The following is an 18,016-nucleotide window of genomic DNA, read 5'->3' on the forward strand; positions in this document are numbered from 1 at the left end:
ATGATCTTGGAGGCTTTGGGCCGGGGAAGATGGGAGGATGGCGGAGGCTTTGGCCGGGGAGAATGGGAGGATCGCGGAGGGTTTGGGCCGGGGAGGATGGGAGGATGGCGGAGGCTTTGACCGGGGAGAATGGGAGGATCGCGGAGGATTTGGCCTGGGGATGATGGGAGGATCGCGGAAGATTTGGGCCGGGGAGGATGGCGGAACCATGCCGGTTTTTGGGAAGAGAGGCCTTGGGGAAGGATCCTTTGGAAAGGGGTCTTTCTGCCTTCCTTACCCGCCACCTCCCCGCAGCTCCCCCCTCCCCGTGGAAGTGATCCAGCGGATCGGCAGATCGGCTCATCTTCCCTAGGAACCCTGGGATAAATCTCCCCCCCACCCTTATCCTCCCCGACAGCTGCAAATTGTTGATGGAGTCTTCCTCCTCCTCCTCCTCCTCCTCCTCCTCCTCCTCCTCCTTGCGGTTCTTAGCCCTGATAGGATCTAAGACCATTCATTCATTCAGAAGCGACAGGGACAAGCAAGGAGGAGATTTGGCTAGATAGCAGGATTAAGGGAAGATCGTCCTATCCTTCCTTCCTTCCTTCCCTTTCTTCTTCCCTTCCCCTTCCTTTTCTTCCTTCCTCCCTTCCCTTTCCTTCCTTCCTTCCCTTTCCTTTCTTCTTCCCTTTTCCTTCCTTTTTTCCTCCCTCCCTCCCTTCCTTCCCTTTCCTTTCCTTTCTTCTTCCCTTTCCCTTCCCTTTCCTTCCTTCCTTCCTTCCTTCCTTCCTTCCTTCCTTCCTTAGTCAGACATGTACAAGATAGCAGGTATGGGTATAAACATAAACATAAGCGAAGGAAGTACAGATAAATGAGGACTATAGAACAGTAAAACAGGGATGGTAAGCCCAATGGTAACTTTATGCACGCCCCTTACAGACCTCTTAGGAATGGGGTGTCATCAAAGGTAGACAGTCTAAGGTTAACGTTTTTGGAGTTTGGGGAAGCAACCATGGAGTCAGGTAGTAAATTCCAGGCATTGACAACTGCTACTCAAGTCGTATTTTCTGCATCCGAGTTTGCAGTGGTTTATGTTAAGTTAGTATCGATTGTGTGCTCCTGTATTGTTGTGGTTGAAGCTGAAGTATTCATTGACAGGTAGAACGTTATGGCAGGAGATTTTCTTTTTTTCATCCCGTTCTGCCATTTTCCTTGCTGGAGGGTGACAAAGGTGCTGAATTTTTTTATTTTTTTTTAAAAAAATCAGTCTCTCAGGTCTTGTTGATATGACCACCCATGGGGCTAACCTGGCTATGCCGGAGAAGAGCCAAGGATCAATTCCCTTCACAGGAAGACCTGGTTTTACCTAGGATACGGGACCTTCAACCTTCACAACTTTAAGATTTGTGGACTTCCACTCCCGGAATTCCAAAGCCAACAGCGTTGAAGTCCATAAATCTTAAAGCTGCCAAGGTTGGAGACTCCCTGACCTAGGATGCCCACAAACCCACCTTGGACACCTGAGTAAAATTATGAATCCAGCCAGTAGGTGCTGCTGATTGTCACTGCTGGCTGGCAACACCTTTTTACTCCCAGGCAATGACGTGTTTGTCACCTGCATTTAGTAATCTCCGGGGGTGTAATTCCATGATGTGTGTGCGTTTAAATTTAGAGTGCTGTTGAAAAGGCCCTTCTCCAATAGAAGAAGGGGTGTAAAAATATATCTAAATCTATATATCAATATATCTATGTGTCTCTATTTCTTTATCTCTATATCATCTTATTGTATCTCTGTCTCTATCTCTATTTATTTATTTATTTATTTATTTATTTCTTGCTTTCTTTCTCTCTCTCTCTATCTACTTACCTATCATCTATCTATCTATCTATCTATCTATCTATCTATCTATCTATCTATCTATCTATCTATCTACCTACCTACCTACCTACCTACCTACCTTCCTACCTATCATATCTCTCTCTCTCTCCCTCCCTATCTACCTACTTACCTACCTATCATATCTCTCTGTCTCTCTACCTACCTACCTACCTACTTACCTACTTACCTACCTACCTATCATCTCTCTCTCCCTCCCTATCTACCTACCTACTTACCTACCTACCTATCATATCTCTCTGTCTCTCTACATACCTACCTACCTATCTACCTACCTACCTACTTACGTACCTACCTATCATCTCTCTCCCTCCCTCCCTATTTACCTACCTACCTATCATATCTCTGTCTCTCTACATACCTACCTATCTACTTACCTATCTACTTACCTACCTACCTACCTATCATCTCTCTACCTCCTCCCTATTTACCTACCTACCTATCATATCTCTCTCTGTCTCTCTCTACCTACCTACCTACCTACCTACTTACCTACCTACCTATCATCGCTCTCTCTCCCTCCCTCCTTCCCTTCCTCCCTCCCTATCTATCTGTCTATCTAGATTTATTGTTTGTGCTTTGCCCATGTTTCCTTTTCTTTCTTTTTTCTTTTTTGCTTGCAAATATTTTTCTTATCCTTTGGAGGGATTTGGATCATGATTCCCTTGGGTCAGTTCCTTCGACTCACTTTGACCATCTCTGGAGACTTCAGGCAATGTTACTGAACCAACTGGTCAGGAGAAGTGAAAAAAGGAAGAAACAAAAGATTTTTGCAATGTAGAGGAGAGGGCAGAGAGAGTTGGGAGGGAAGGAAGGAGAGAGAGCGAAAGAGAGAGAGAGAGAGAGAGAGAGAGAGAGAGAGAGAGAGAGAGAGAGAGAGAGAGACTTTTGAAATAGGCCACTTCTGATCTGCGCTACTACCTAATCCAGAGGCGGGATAAGCAGACTCACCCAAGACCTGGAATAGCTTTACTAAGAGACATATCTCATTTCCTCCGAGTTACAAGCCCTGATCCCAGTTGTGCAATCTGTCCTTCTCTAAAGAGTTGCATATGAGCAATAGAACATGCCGGATAAAATGTAAAAAATTAAGGTAAAACCATACTAAAACCACCATAATATGGCACCAGAGAACTGCAATAGGTTAGATGTTATAATTTAGTAGCTTGTCAAAATATAACAGTTTGCCATCGACGAAATGGCTTTGTCTACCTATAGTCAGAATAGAGCTAAAAGGGACTTTAGAGGTCTTCTAGTCCAACCCCCTGCTCAAGCAAGAGACTTTATACAATTGGAGACAAGTGGCTTTAATCATTAGTTGCTCTTCTCTGCACTTTCCCCCAAAATCTCAATATCTTTTTTGTAAGGTGGTGACCAAAATTGGACGCTGTATCCCAGGTGTGGTCTTACCCAGCCTAGTTTCTCTAAGAGGCCATAAAAATATCCAGGGGTACAAAGCAAACTAATGACCTCTAGTGCCAAAATCCCTTCCTTCCTTCCTTCCTTCCTTCCTTCCTTCCTTCCTTCCTTCCTTCCTTCCTTCCAAGGACTCGGGGTGCCTTACAGCATATAAAAGAAAACAATATAATACAATGCCCTAAAACAATATAACAATGTCCTAAATCCAATTAAACCAAAATCCCCAATTATTAAAAAGTCAAGCACTCCCACTTATAATGACACTATCCACCCCTTTGTTTCTACTTCAGCTTCGGTGGTGACCTGATAATTCTTTCACGCAATACACAATACTTTAAAGCCAAGGAAACACCATGGGAGGTAAGTGAATGATAAATTCCTTTATATAATTCTTTCACGCAATACACAACACTTTAAAGCCAAGGAAACACCATGGGAGGTAAGTGAATGATAAATTCCTTTATATGATAATCTTAAATTATGCGGAAATTAGTAAGAGGGAGGAGTATTGGGTACATTTAACACCTTGAGTTATTTTATAAATAACTAAAGGGTTATTAAAAGAAATCTAAAGAAATTAAGGCCAAAAAAATCCTTTGTGCAAAAGGATTGACGCTTCAAGTAAAATTTGGGAACTTCAAAGTTTTTGTTAACATTTCTTTCTTTTTTAAGAAGAAAATATTGAAAATATGTACATTTAAAAAGACAGTACACAGTACATTTGTAGGTATGTTTGTTTAAAAATGGGTTTTTTTAACTATTTTAAATTTTAAATTGTATATTATTAGATTTGTTATGAATTGTTTTATTGTGTTGTGAGCTGCCCCGAGTCCACGGAAAGGGGAGGCATACAAATCTAATGAATAAATAAATAGATAGATAGATAGATAGATAGATAGTCCTTAGCATCTGTTTCATACTTATTTACATCAATCTTGTATTGTACATTGTCTTAAATCAGACAAACATCTTACACAGACAACAATAGGGACAGAAAAATGCATGCGGAATGTTATTGTTGTTTTTCTTGTTCTTACATTAATCTGTCCAGGATTCTCTCTCGCTTTTCTGTTTGGGAAGACAGAATGGCAACCCCTCCAAAAATGACTTTGTTGCTTTTCCTGCAGACAGAGTGAACAATTTCCCCCCTCTGCCCCGATTCATCCCCCTGAAGCCGTGCTTTTACCAGGATTTTGACGAGGAAATCCCACCCCTTCACAGGACCACGGTCAAGCGTCTCTACTACCTCTGGATGTGTGAGTGGAGGGTCTACGGGTGGGAAGGGCAATAAATCAACTTGACAAAAGCGATAGAGGGAAAAAAAGAGAGAATACAGTGTTCCCTCGATTTTTGCGGGGGATGCGTACCGAGACCACCCGCGAAAGTCAAATTTCCATGAAGTAGAGATGTGGAAGTAAATGATTCTGATATTTATAAACATAATTATTTATTAACAATAATTATTTTTTTTGTTATTTATTTGCAAAAAATATTAGTTTGGCGATGACCTATGATGTCATCGGGCGGGAAAAAACATGGTACAGAAAAAACCAGCGAAGTATTTTTTAATTAATATTTTATGAAAAACCGTGGTATAGGCTATTCGCGAAGTTCAAGCCCGCGAAAATCGAGGGAACACTGTATACTGTATTTCTCCCTCTAAAACATATTAAAAAAAAACATATTAAGGAACATCGGTATTCTGTCTATGACCACTATGTTTGCATAATGACCACTACAAAAAAAAAAGTCGTAAAATCAGGCAGGGTTATGTGGGGACCTGATTAAGAATTGTCACAACTGTCCTTGACATATAACAGTTCATTTAGTGACTGTTCCAAATTACAGCGGCACTGAAAAAGCGAGTGAAGACCGTTTTCAATACTTATGGCCATCGCGTGATCAAAACTCAGGCACTTGGCAACCGACTCACATTTGTGATGGTCAAAGGGGTCATGGGATCCCTTTTAGTGACCTTCTGACCTGGCAAAAGTCAATGGGGAAGCCAGGTTCACGTCCCAGCCACATTTACTAGCTCAACAACTGCAGTGATTCAATTAACGAATGTGGAAAGAAAGGTCGTAAAACAGTACCAAACTCACTTAACGAGTGTTTCACTTTGCAATCTAAATTTGGGGGTGGGGGGGGGTTGTGTCAGCCATGGTCGTAAGCTGAGGACCAACTCTATAGCTTAGAAATGGGAAAGGATTCTTCATCTAGATTCTGAACTGCGGTATTTCTAGCTCTTCGGTGAGCTCTGTTTTATCTCCCGCTGTGTGATCTGCCTCTTTGCTCCTTCTCTCTTTCTCCCCACCTCTCTCGTTTTTTCTCTCCCACTCACTTTCTTTCTCTCTCTTTGTCTTTCTCTCTTTCTCTCCTCCTTCTCACTCTTTTTCTCTTTCTCTTCTTTCTTTCTCTTTCTTTTTGTCTTCTCTCACTTTCTTTCTCTATCTCTGTGTATTTCTCTCTCTTTCACTTTCTTTTTCTCTGTCTTTCTCTCATTGTGTCTCTCTTTCTCCTTTCTTTTTTTCTCTGTCTCTCTCCCTTTCTCTCTCTCTCTCTCTGTATCCCTCATTTTGTCTCTTTCTCTTTTCTCTCTCTTATTTTGTCTTTCTTTCTCTCTCCCTTTCTCTCTCTCTCTCTGTATCCCTCATTTTGTCTCTCTTTCTCTTCTCTCTCTCTCTCTCGCTCCCTTTCTCTCTCTCTCTGTATCCCTCATTTTGTCTCTCTTTCTCTTCTCTCTCTTATTTTGTCTTTCTCTCTCTCTTTCTCTCTCTCTCTCTCTCTCTCTGTATCTCTCCCTTTCTCTCTGTCTCTATCTTTGTATCTCTGTGTGTGTCTCTCTCATTTTGTCTCTCTTTCTTCTTTTCTTTCTCTCTGTCTCTTTACCTTTCTCTCTCTCTGTCTCTCTCTGTGTGTTTGTCTGTCTCTTTTTGTCTCTTTCTCCCTCTTTCTCTCTCTGTCTCTCTCTCTGTGTTTGTCTGTCTCTCATTTTGTCTTTCTCCCTTTCTATCTCATTTCTCTCTGTCTCTGACTCTCATTTTGTCTCTCTATCTCCCTTTCTCTCTCTCTCTGTATCCCTCATTTTGTCTCTCTTTCTCTTCTCTCTCTTATTTTGTCTTTCTCTCTCTCTTTCTCTCTCTCTCTCTCTCTGTATCTCTCCCTTTCTCTCTGTCTCTATCTTTGTATCTCTGTGTGTGTCTCTCTCATTTTGTCTCTCTTTCTTCTTTTCTTTCTCTCTGTCTCTTTACCTTTCTCTCTCTCTGTCTCTCTCTGTGTGTTTGTCTGTCTCTTTTTGTCTCTTTCTCCCTCTTTCTCTCTCTGTCTCTCTCTCTGTGTTTGTCTGTCTCTCATTTTGTCTTTCTCCCTTTCTATCTCATTTCTCTCTGTCTCTGACTCTCATTTTGTCTCTCTATCTCTCTTTCTCTGTCTATCTGTCTCTCTCTCCCTCTCTCTCTGTCTCTGCACAACTCTGTCTGCAGTGAATAGCATCACCTTGGCAGTCAATCTGATCGGTTGCCTCGCATGGCTGATTGGAGGCGGTGGAGCCACTAACTTTGGACTGGCAATCCTTTGGCTCATTCTCTTTACGCCCTGCTCCTACGTCTGCTGGTTTAGACCCATTTACAAAGCTTTCAAGTAAGTCCTAGGGCGGGGTCTTCTCTTCCGTTCCTCTTTCCTTTTTCTACTTCTTTATAACCCGTCCTTGTTTAGTGATTATCTGGGTTAGCCACCATTCACAAACACGGCACTGATAAACTAATATATATATATTTTTTTAAAACATTTATGTGTGAGCACCGACAACAAACCGGACTGCAGCCCGACAGCAAAAGCTTTTGGTGAGAAACTGATTAAGGCTTGGTCAGTTTCAGGCAGGAGTTGGGAGATGACTAGAGAGATCTAATCAACTAATTAAGGTCACAACTGAGCTTGTTAAATCGTCCTTGGGATTTTTTTTTAGAGTCCTGCTACTTGGGGAGAATATCAGCTTAGGAAAAGATGGCTTGCTTAAGCAATCTCTACACCTTGTAAGCAGGCAAGCAAATAATAATTTCTTTATTCTGATTTCTGATTTATTTCTGATTTATTTTTTATTTCTTACCAGGGGAGCTAACCTCCACTCCCCTAGTAATATTAAATAATAACAACGGTTGCAGGAACTGGGCATGGATAGTCTAGCGAAGAGAAGGACCAGGGGAAGTATGATAGCAATATTCTAATATTTGAGGGGGTGCCCCGGGGAAGAGGGGGTCAGGCTGTTTTCCAAAGCACCTGATGGCCAGACAAGGAATATTGGATGGAAATTGGTGAAGGAGAGATTCAACCTGGAAATAAGGAGAAATTTTCTGACGGTGAGAACAATTTAGATAACCATTTGTCTAAAATGGTATTGGGTTAGACTAGAAGACCACCAAGGTCCCTTCCAACTCTGTTATTCTATTCTATTCTATTCAACAACAACAACAACAATAATAATACGTCACACAGTCCTAGAAGCTTGAGAAGTGTTCGACTTGTGATATTGTGATACAAAATCCAGCATATCAATCTCGTTTGCTGTGTATTACTGTTATTTGTGAATAATAATAATAATATTAATACTACTACTACTAATATTAATACTAGTAATAATAATAATAATAATAATAATAATAATAATAATAATAGTAATACATCACACAGTCCTAGACGCTTGGGAAGTGTTCGACTTATAATATTGTGATACAAAATTCAGCTTATCAATCTCGTTTGCTGTGTATTACTGTTATTTGTGAATAATAATAATAATACTAATAATACTAATAGTAATACATCACACAGTCCTAGACGCTTGGGAAGTGTTCAACTTGTGATATTGTGATACAAAATCCAGCATATCAATCTCATTTGCTGTATGTTACTATTATTTGTGAATAATAATAATAATAATAATATTAATACTACTACTACTACTACTATTACTACTACTATTACTACTACTACTACTACTACTACTACTACTACTACTACTAATAATAATAATAATAATACATCACACAGTCCTAGACGCTTGGGAAGTGTTCGGCTTGTGATATTGTGATACAAAATCCAGCACACCAATCTCATTTGCTGTACTGGTTTTTTTTGTGAATAAAATAATAAAAATAAAAGTAAAAAACAAAGCTGAGCCACAGGGAACTGCATGAGAACCTGAATTGGATGGCAGGAACCATGGAATCCTTGCTGCGCCTCTACCTCTTCCGGGGAATTCTGGGAATTGAAGTCCACTCCTCCGGAAGCTGGGGAGGTTTGAGCCGAAGGTCCCTCCCTTCTCTGTCTTTTAGGACGGACAGCTCCTTCAGCTTCATGGCTTTCTTTTTCACCTTCATGGCCCAGCTGGTGATCAGCATCATCCAAGCCATTGGCATCCCCGGCTGGGGAGTTTGGTAAGTGGGACAATTGTTGCTGGTTCATAGTTTCGCTCATCCGGTGGTTTTCCCCCAGTATTTTATTTTATTTTATTTTATTTTATTTTATTTTATTTTATTTTATTTTATTTTATTTTATTTTATTTTATTTTATTTTATTTTATTTTATTTTATTTTATTTTATTTTATTTTATTTTATTTTATTTTATTTTTATTTTATTCTATTCATTCATTCATTCATTCATTCATTCAATGCACAAATACATAGGAAGAAAAATAGACATGGAGTAATATATATAAGGGTAAAGTGAACTTAGAGGAGAGGATATATGAAAGAAAGAAAATATATCTGATAAGTGAGAGAAAGGAAAGACAATTGGACAGGGGACGAAAGGCACACCAGTGCACTTATGTACGCCCCCTACTGGCCTCTTAGGAACCTGGAGAGGTCAATCGTGGAGAGTCTAAGGGAGAAATGTTGGGGGTTAGGGGTTGACACCATTGAGTCCGGCAATGAATTCCCGGTTGGAAAAGATGGGCAGAAACCTTTCTGATGGATTTGGTAAATGCCCCCAAATTCTCTAAAATGTCGTCTTCTCTTTTTCTCCCTTTTTCATTTGCTACAGTGGCTGGATTGCAGCGATCTCTTTCTTTGGGACCAACGTGGGCTCAGCGGTGGTGATGCTCATTCCCACCGTTCTCTTCACGGCCATGTCGGTGTTCTCCTTCATTGCTCTCAGTATGGTAAGAGAACCGGAGTTATCCACCGAGAGCCTTTATACTTGTGGACGTATAAAGCACGACTGACCCTGTGACGTGGACGCAAACGATTCCTTTTTTAGGAATGCTGGCAACCCTGGCAAAAAGTTTATCTCGCAGGATAACAAGTCCGGCCGGCTGGAACATGAATAGCTGTCGGTCACCCCTACTGTATTTTTCGGAGTATAAGACACACCTTTTTCCTCCCTAAAAGAGGCTGATAATTTGGGTGCATCTTATACTCTGAACTCGGAGTAAGTTTCTTTCCAGCTCTAACCAGGTGCTATGAATGTTCCCAGCTCTTACCCGCTTGTAAGTTCTGTTCTGTTCCTTTCTATTCTATTCCGTATTTTCTGTTCTGTTCTGTTGTGTTCCATTCCATTCCAATCCAATCCACTCTATTCTGTTCCTTTATATTCTATTCCATATTTTCTATTTGTTCTGTTCTATTCTATTCTGTTCCTTTCTGTTTCATATTTTCTGTTCTATTCCATTCCATTCTACTCTATTATGTTCCTTTCTATTCCATATTTTCTATTTGTTCTATTCTGTTCTATTCTATTCTATTCCGTTCCATTCCATTCCTTTCTATTCCATATTTTCTGTTCTGTTCTATTCCATTCCATTCCATTCTATTATGTTCCTTTCTGTTCCGTTCTATTCTATTCCATATATTCTATTCTATTCTATTCTATTCTCTATCCCAGTGATTTTCAACCTTTTTGAGCCGCGGCACATTTTTTACATTTACAAAACCATGAGGTGCATTGAGTGGGGCGGGGTGGCTAAAAAAAGTTTGGACAAAAAAAATCTCTCTCTCTCTTCCTCCCTTTCGCTCTCTTTCTCTCTCCCTCTTTCTCTCCCTTCCTCTTTTTTTCTCTCTCCATCCCTCTTTCTTTCTCTCTTCATTTTTTCCTCTTTTTTGCTCTCTTTCTCTCTCCCTCCCTACTTCCCTCTGTCTTTCTCTCTCCCACCTTCCCTCCCTCTCTTTCTCTCTCTCTCTTGCTTTCTTTCTCTCTTGTTCTCTTTCTCTCTTGCTTTCTTGCTTTCTCTCTCTCTTGCTCTTTCTTTCTCTCTTTCTCTTTCTTTCTCTTGTTTTCTTTCTCTCTCTGAGCTTCGCGGCACACCTGACCATGTCTCGCGGCACACTAGTGTGCCACGGCACACTGGTTGAAAAACACTGCTCTATCCTACTCTTCTCTCCTCTATTCTTAGTGCTGCAGAGGCAGCCTGGCTTTATCCCTTCTCCTCTTCTTCCTCTGCAGGTGCACAAATTTTACCGAGGCAGTGGCGGCAGTTTCAGCAAAGCTCAGGAGGAGTGGACCACCGGCGCCTGGAAAAACCCTCAGGTCCAGCAGGCGGCGCAAAACGTGGCCGTGGGCGCCGCTCAAAACGCCATGATGCAGCACGAAACGCAGTATTCCGCCACCCCTAACTATAACTACCCCAACGACATGTGAGACGTCCGGAGGAGCCCCGTCCGATGCGAACCCCAGAAGATGTTGGGCTTCAGGCGGGCAAGGAAGGAACGAACGAAGAAGGCGCGCGTTGAGGGTGCGGGGATCCAGCGTAGGTTTCGCCATCTCGTCGCCGGGAGAAGGTGGCAAGATGGCGGGAGAGACGTTTCCACGAGGAAAATCTCCGAATTCGATTCTTCTTCCTCTTCCTGAGTCCCCGTCCTTGGGCCTCCTCTGATGTCTTCTCTCTCTCCTCCTCTTCCTCCTCCTCCTCCTCCGAAGAAATGCATTGCCCTGCAGGACAGTTGTGTTGTGCTGTGGTGCCTCTTTGTGTGCGTGTGTGTATGTGTGTGTGTGCTCATTTCTCCCTTTTTTATTTTTGGTGAAACTGTACGGTGGTGTTTTTTGACATTTCTTCTGGTGATCATGATTTTTCAGAGCGCAGGAGGGAAGAGGTCTTCGCCTCTAGGAGAGGGAAGGCCTGGCGCATTTCACCCATTCTTGACGGTCGCCGATTCTCCCTGCGGTATAGTGGACTGCTCGCTTCCTCACCCTTCACTCCTCCTCTTCCTCTCTCTAAAAGCCACAGCAATAACCCCGGCAGCTAGAAACCTGGCTAAAATATGGGCTTGTTTCCACATTCCCGGGAAAGACCGTGCTTATCAAGATAGAAATCTACTTACCTCCCCTAACGGTTTGGAAGCACGTGCTTTTTTCACCCTCTGCACATGCCCAGGAGGCTTTCCGCAGGCACCGAGGGTTAGAAACAGAAAATGGCGAAGTCTGGGCGGATGGCCGGAGCCTCGCACGGCCGTCGTTACCGGTTCTCCAAACCACCGGCAGCACCACTACTGGTACTCCGGAACTGGGATGAACTGGTAGCATTTCACCCCTGGATAGAAGCCAAGACATCCTTCTCTAGTGATGGTGAACCTTTTTTCCCTCGGGTGCCGAAAGAGCATCTGCGCATCCTATCGCACATGCGCGAGTGCCCACATCCACAATTCAATGCCTGGGGAGGGCAAAAACAGCTTCCCCACTCCCTACAGGCCCTCTGGATGCCGGAAATGGCCTGTTTCCCAACTTCTGGTGGGTGCAGTAGGCTCGTGTTTCTCCCTCCCCGGGCTCCAAAGGCTTCCCTGGAGCCAGGCGAGGTTAAAAACACTCTTCCCCTCCGGGAGGCTCTCTGGAAGCCAAAAACGCCCTCCCAGAGCCTCTGTGCGAGGCCAAAATCAGCTGGCCAACACACACTTGCATTTTGGAACTAAGCTAGGGAAACGGCTTGCGTGCCAGCAGATATGGCTCTATGTGCCACCTGTGGCACCCGTGTCATAGGTTCGCCGTCACCTTGGATGTTTTCATCCTATCTATCCTGTTCCCTTCCTAGGTCGCTTCCTTTCGGTCTGAACAAATTCACCTTTTATGAATCTACGCTTTCTTGATTTATCAAAGTTAATGATATTACTGGTGTAATATCGCCATCACTGGTGTAGAGTCTCCTGCTGGGGCAAAGGGTTGGACTAGATGGCCTACAGAGTCCCTTCCAACTCTGTACAAACCTCTCCAAGGGACATCAATTAAAGTAGCATGGGGAGGGGAGTGTCCCTTGGTGCCTCTCTGAGCCTGGTGACGTTTTATTGCAGACGTCTCCTGAGCCAACTAGATAACATTGTCAGTGCTCTGACAGTGTTGATGGGGATGAGATGAACATCAAGAAACGATGATGTTACCTAGTAACGAAACGTCTGCAAGAAAACCTCTTAACTGGAATTCTGGAAGTTGAAATCCAAACGTCTCAACCAGGGGTGGATTGCCATTACCGCCGCTACCGATGTGTCCCAGTGTGTTTTCGCTTCTGCGTATGCGCAGGAAGCCAAAATGCACTGAAATCTCACAAGGGGACGAAAGCGTCAGATTTTGGCGATTTTATGGCTTCCATGCATGCGCCCTCGCGAGACGTTGCTCCTGCACCTGCTCAGGAAGCAGAAATATGAAAAATTGAAGAAAAAAGATGGCGCCACCCATAGGATCGGCGCAATCTGGCGGCCACTACCGGGGCACCATCCCCACCCGTATTTAAATATTTTTAAATATTGGATTTGTATTCATTGTATTGTTTTCCTTGTTGTGAGCCGCTCCGAGTCCTTGGAGAGGGGCGGCATACAAATCTAATAAATAATAATAATAATAATAATAATAGTAATAATAATAATAATAATAATCAATACCAACCCACTACTGGTTTCAACTTTCAACAAGGGGGAGAAACACTCCTGTACATTTTCCGATTCTTAGACTGCTTTTATTTTTCGGACTGTGCCAGGGAGTGAAATCTACTTACATTTCCTACCAGTTCGGAAGTGCATGCTTCACACACGTTTTTCCGGCTCCGCTCGAATGCACAGAGGGTTACAAAAAGAGAAAATGGCGTTATTCTAGCGGGTGGGCGGAACCTCATGCTGCTACCGGTTCCGTAAACCACTGACGTCTGCCGCTACTACACCCTAACCGGGCCGAACTGGTAGCGTTTTCATCCCCGGACTGTGCTGATTTGCAACAGTCTGACAGCAGAAGCTCCAAACGTTGTCATTGTTCTAAAGAAGAGGTGGAGGTCTGTATATTTTTCATCGATTCCAAAATGGGCTCCTTTTATTCTAGCACTCTAGAGGTCTACTCCTCCATTCTCCGTAGGTGGAGAAAGAATCGCGCCACAGAGTAGCTGTGGCCATCACGATCCTGACGCTGTATCTAATTCACTGTGCAATCTATTTTATTTTTTTTCAAATAGATAATCTCAGTGGGAAAAAGGAAGGGGGGATTTTAAAGCATCCGACCACGTGTGATTATACAATTGTTCCATGTCTGTCCCTGATGAAACGGTGTCAACCTGGAAACTAATGAATAAAATAAGCTGTATCAATAAAAACGCCCTCTTCCTCATTTTTGTAGCAGACGGTTAGACCACAAACAGGGATGTCAACACGCAGGATTGTACGTGGTAGTGAATTGCCGGCAGGGGAGTTCTGGGAGTTAAAAATCCACCTACAGCCAAGTTTGAAAAACGTTGCTTAGTCTTTCCAAGTTACAAAATGTGTAACGTGAAGTGGATTTCCAGCAAATTTGGCATCACGAAAGCCTTTCTTTCTTTCTTTCTTTCTTTCTTTCTTTCTTTCTTTCTTTCTATCTATCTATCTATCTATCTATCTATCTATCTATCTATCTATCTATCTATCTATCTATCTATCTATCTATCTATCTATCTATCTATCTATCTATTTTGTCCAATACACAATGAGGGTTTTAGTGGGTATATATATACCCATAGTAAAATACATGATGAAGGTTATAGAGGAGATACTCATAGTAAAATATATCTAACAAAGAATAGAAAAGAAGATATAGGAATAGAAGAAAGGTAGAGGAGATATAGGAGAGCAATATGACAGGGGACCGAAGGCAGTCTAGTGCACTTGTACTCGTCCCTTACTGACCTCTTAGGAATCTGGATAGGGTTTTTGAACAAATCTAGGATTTTTCTTAAAATTAGGGTATCTTATCTTATTGTGTTATCAAAGTGTGTTTTTGTTCTGCTGTTTGCATTCTAAAACTAAAAACTAAAATTCTGAGTTTGGGCACCGTTTGCCTGCAATGCATCCTCCTGAAGAGGGAGTGAGCGAGTGAGTGAGTGCGTACGTATGAATCTAGGAATCCAATCTATGGTTATTTTACCCGGAAGTGTTGGTCAGAAGAGCTCGTCTAGGCGTTAGAAGTACCATCGTCAATCACTTCGCTCTTCGGGAAGGAAACGGAAGTCGAGACCATTTAAAGCCGCCTATGATCCAGAAAGAGCGGGAAGGTACGGTCTTTATTGACATCCGCCGTCCGGAACTTGATCGTGGGTTGTGTACCCTTATCGCTTCCCCCCCTTCCCTTTTTAAATATGTAATTTTATATGTTATACCGACCCAGATTGGATCCTGCAGCATTATACTGGGACACGTATGTTCGCCTTCGAAGGGAAGGAAAGCTGAAGGCAAGTCCGCATCTCTCTTTCCCTCCCCCCCTCACTCCAAACCCTCCCTATGAGGTAGGCCAACCTGCAAGAACGAGCGATTACTTCCCTCCATGAAGCTTCGTGGCTGGCCAAAGATCGAGTCTTTTCAGACGTGGCTCTCACTTGGGGTTTTTTTCCACTATCCACGGTGTTTTTCTGGTTCCGTGCTTGGGCTAATAAAAATTGGCCTGGGTGGATTTTGCGCTTTTGCCACTGAAAATCCCCATGTGGCATTTGAGAAACAGCTGGGTTTGCAGCACAGTTGGAGGAGCTTTCTTTCTTTCTTTCTTTCTTTCTTTCTTTCTTTCTTTCTTTCTTTCGTTCTCTTTCTCTCTCCCTCCCCCCTCTCTCTATCTAATTATCTCTCTCTCTCTCTCTCTCTCTCTCTCTCTCTCTCTCTCTCTCTCTCTCTCTCTCTATGTGTCTATCTATCTCTATGTGTCTATATCTATCTATCTATCTATCTATCTATCTATCTATCTATCTATCTATCTATCTATCTATCATCATCATCTCTATCTATGTGTCTATGTGTCTGTCTGTCTGTCTGTCTGTCTATCTATCTTGTCTATCTATCTATCTATCCTGTCTGTCTGTCTAATCTATCTATCCCACCCCGAGTCTCCGGAGAGGGGCGGCATACAAATGTAATAAATAATAATAATAATAATAATAATATCTATCTGAAATAATATCTATATATCTATGTAATATATATATATGCTATGTAATATATATATGCTATGTAATATATATATATGCTCTCCATCTCCCTCATAACGTTTCCTAGGTGGATCATAGCTTTGGAGCATAACACTAACCAGTACGTCCTGCAGTTGACCAAATGCAGTACAGAGGCATTTAATTTGGAGCAGTAGTTCTCATGTTTTCTTGTTTTGCAGGTGAAAAAGGACCGCTGTCTGGGCCTGATCATGGAGAATATGGCATCTCCTCCCCCACCAATCTGCCCCATGGCTTCAAAAAATAATGCCCACATCCTGGTTGGGGTAACTGGGAGTGTGGCTGCGCTAAAGTTGCCTCTTTTGGTGGCAGAGCTTCTAAAGATACCTGGAGTGAGCAGATTTTTGTTTTTGTTTTAATTCATTGGTCCGCTTTAGGGACCACTCATTCATACCACTGTTTTTTTTCCCTTTTAGCTGGAAGTTTTGGTGGTGACAACAAAAAATGCAAAACACTTCTATAAACCTGAAGAGATTCCTGTAAGAATCTACACTGACTCTGATGAATGGCAGGTCAGCATCGTTCAAACAGGTTTAGCTTTTCCTTTAGGGTGAAGGAATTTTTATTTGTAGCCCGATTCACAAACTGTGTAGAATGAGCTTAATATGTTCTAACTGCAGGCATTTAGTTGTTTTTGGAGGCTAGCAGCAAACAATTTTTTTTATATTTTGCACTATTTGAATTGTGATAACTTGATTGGTTCTGGGCTTGTTTTACTGAGCCTAGGAAGATCAGTAGGAAAGCTTAGTCACTTGAACTGTATTTGTTGGTTATGACCTATAAAGCCCTTCATGGCATCGGACTAGAATACATCTGGGTCCGCCTTCTGCCGCACAAATCCAAGAGACCGGTTAGGTCCCACAGAGTCGGTCTTCTCCGGGTCCCGTCAACTAAACAATGTCTGGCAGGACCCAGGGGAAGAGCCTTCTCTGTGGCGGCCCCGACCCTCTGGAACCAGCTCCCCCCGGAGATCAGAATTGCCCCCACCTTCCTTGCCTTTCGTAAGCTCCTTAAAACCCACCTCTGTCATCAGGCTTGGGGAAACTGAACTACCCTTTTCCCCCTAGGCCTATACAATTTATGCATGGTATGTTTGTGTGCATGTTTGGTTTTAAATAAGGGTTTTTAATTATTTTAAACATTAGATTTGTTATATGCTGTTTACTACTATTGTTAGCCGCCCCGAGTCTACGGAGAGGGGCGGCATACAAATCAAATCAAATCAAATCAAAACAATCAATAAGTATGTATGTATGTATGTATAGAGTGAGATTAAGCATGCTGGGTGAATGGCATTAATTACAGCAGTGTCTTGTCCTCAGCTGTGGAAAAAGCGCACCGACCCTGTGCTACATATTGACTTGAGGCGGTGGGCTGACCTCATGTTGGTGGCTCCTCTGGATGCAAACACCCTTGCCAAAATTGCAAATGGCATTTGTGACAACTTACTGGTGAGTTGCTGGAGTGAGGCACTCCATTGTTAATCCCAGCTTTTCCTCATTAAAACGTGTCGTAAGCTGATGTTTCATAACCTGCAATAGAAACAGCATTCAGATTTATATGCCACTTCACAGTGCTTTTTACAGCCCTCTCTAAGTGGTTTAAAGAGTCAGCGTCTTGCCCAACAATCTGGGTCCTGGATACTGCAAAATCCCCACCCCACTCCAGGGGAAGGATACTGCCTCCCTTCCTCTGTCCAAGGTTATGACTGTATTCCCTCTGTGGTCCCCACCAGTGGCCCTTTTCTCCTAAGGCTTTGACTTTCTCCGCAGACGTGCGTCGTCCGTGCTTGGGACGTGAGCAAACCCTTGCTCTTCTGCCCTGCCATGAACACCCTTATGTGGGAGCACCCCATCACGGCTCGGCAGGTGGGGCAGCTGAAAGAATTCGGCTACGTCGAGATCCCTTGCATAGTGAAGAAACTGGTTTGTGGTGATGAAGGTCGGTATTTATTTATTTATTCATTCATTCATTGGATAGTTCAGTGGATTTCAAGCTGGCTGAAGCGTAGACATCAGAGAGTTATTGTTAACGGCGAGTATTCTGAGCAGAGACTGGTTACAAGTGGTGTGCCACAAGGGTCTGTTCTGGGTCCTATTCTTTTTAATCTGTTTGTGAGTGACATAGGGGAAGGTCTGGTAGGGAAGGTTTGCCTATTGGCCGATGACTCTAAAGTGTGCAATAGGGTTGATATTCCTGGAGGGGTCTGTAATATGGTAAATGATTTAGCTTTACTAGATAAGTGGTCAAAGCAATGGAAACTGCAGTTTAATGTTTCCAAATGTAAAATAATGCACTT

At 42.7% G+C, this 18,016-nt stretch overlaps 2 protein-coding genes and 1 long non-coding RNA gene across 9 annotated transcripts in view; 2 read left to right on the plus strand and 1 right to left on the minus strand.

Annotated features, from left to right (window-relative positions):
- LOC139173098 (uncharacterized) overlaps positions 1 to 18,016 on the minus strand; it is a 29,209-nt gene that overhangs the window by 2,877 nt on the left and 8,316 nt on the right. For 2 of the 3 annotated variants that reach the window (XR_011559972.1, XR_011559973.1), the window contains one exon: positions 17,167 to 17,249. This is a non-coding gene — a long non-coding RNA (uncharacterized lncRNA). Of the gene's footprint in view, positions 1 to 13,677; positions 13,817 to 17,166; positions 17,250 to 18,016 lie in introns of those variants that run through there. The other variant, XR_011559974.1, reaches the window with a different exon arrangement.
- On the plus strand, positions 3,715 to 11,760 carry SCAMP5 (secretory carrier membrane protein 5). The gene is made up of 6 exons (XM_070762642.1): positions 3,715 to 3,734; positions 4,423 to 4,551; positions 6,778 to 6,934; positions 8,623 to 8,724; positions 9,333 to 9,450; positions 10,731 to 11,760. The coding sequence occupies exons 1-6, from the start codon at positions 3,728 to 3,730 to the stop codon at positions 10,923 to 10,925; spliced, it is 708 nt and encodes a 235-aa protein (XP_070618743.1). The 5' UTR covers positions 3,715 to 3,727; the 3' UTR covers positions 10,926 to 11,760.
- Positions 14,680 to 18,016, plus strand: part of PPCDC (phosphopantothenoylcysteine decarboxylase) — a 50,895-nt gene continuing 47,558 nt past the window's right edge. For 3 of the 5 annotated variants that reach the window (XM_070762639.1, XM_070762638.1, XM_070762640.1), the window contains exons 1-5: positions 14,795 to 14,955; positions 15,879 to 16,049; positions 16,134 to 16,229; positions 17,040 to 17,168; positions 17,490 to 17,658. In XM_070762639.1, the coding sequence (XP_070618740.1) occupies positions 14,875 to 14,955; positions 15,879 to 16,049; positions 16,134 to 16,229; positions 17,040 to 17,168; positions 17,490 to 17,658 (646 nt within the window). In that variant the 5' untranslated portion in view covers positions 14,795 to 14,874. Of the gene's footprint in view, positions 14,956 to 15,878; positions 16,050 to 16,133; positions 16,230 to 17,039; positions 17,169 to 17,489; positions 17,659 to 18,016 lie in introns of all 5 variants that reach the window. The other 2 variants (XM_070762641.1, XM_070762636.1) reach the window with 2 other exon arrangements.

The sequence above is a fragment of the Erythrolamprus reginae genome, chromosome 10 (assembly GCF_031021105.1).
Source record: "Erythrolamprus reginae isolate rEryReg1 chromosome 10, rEryReg1.hap1, whole genome shotgun sequence".
NCBI lineage: Eukaryota > Metazoa > Chordata > Lepidosauria > Squamata > Dipsadidae > Erythrolamprus > Erythrolamprus reginae.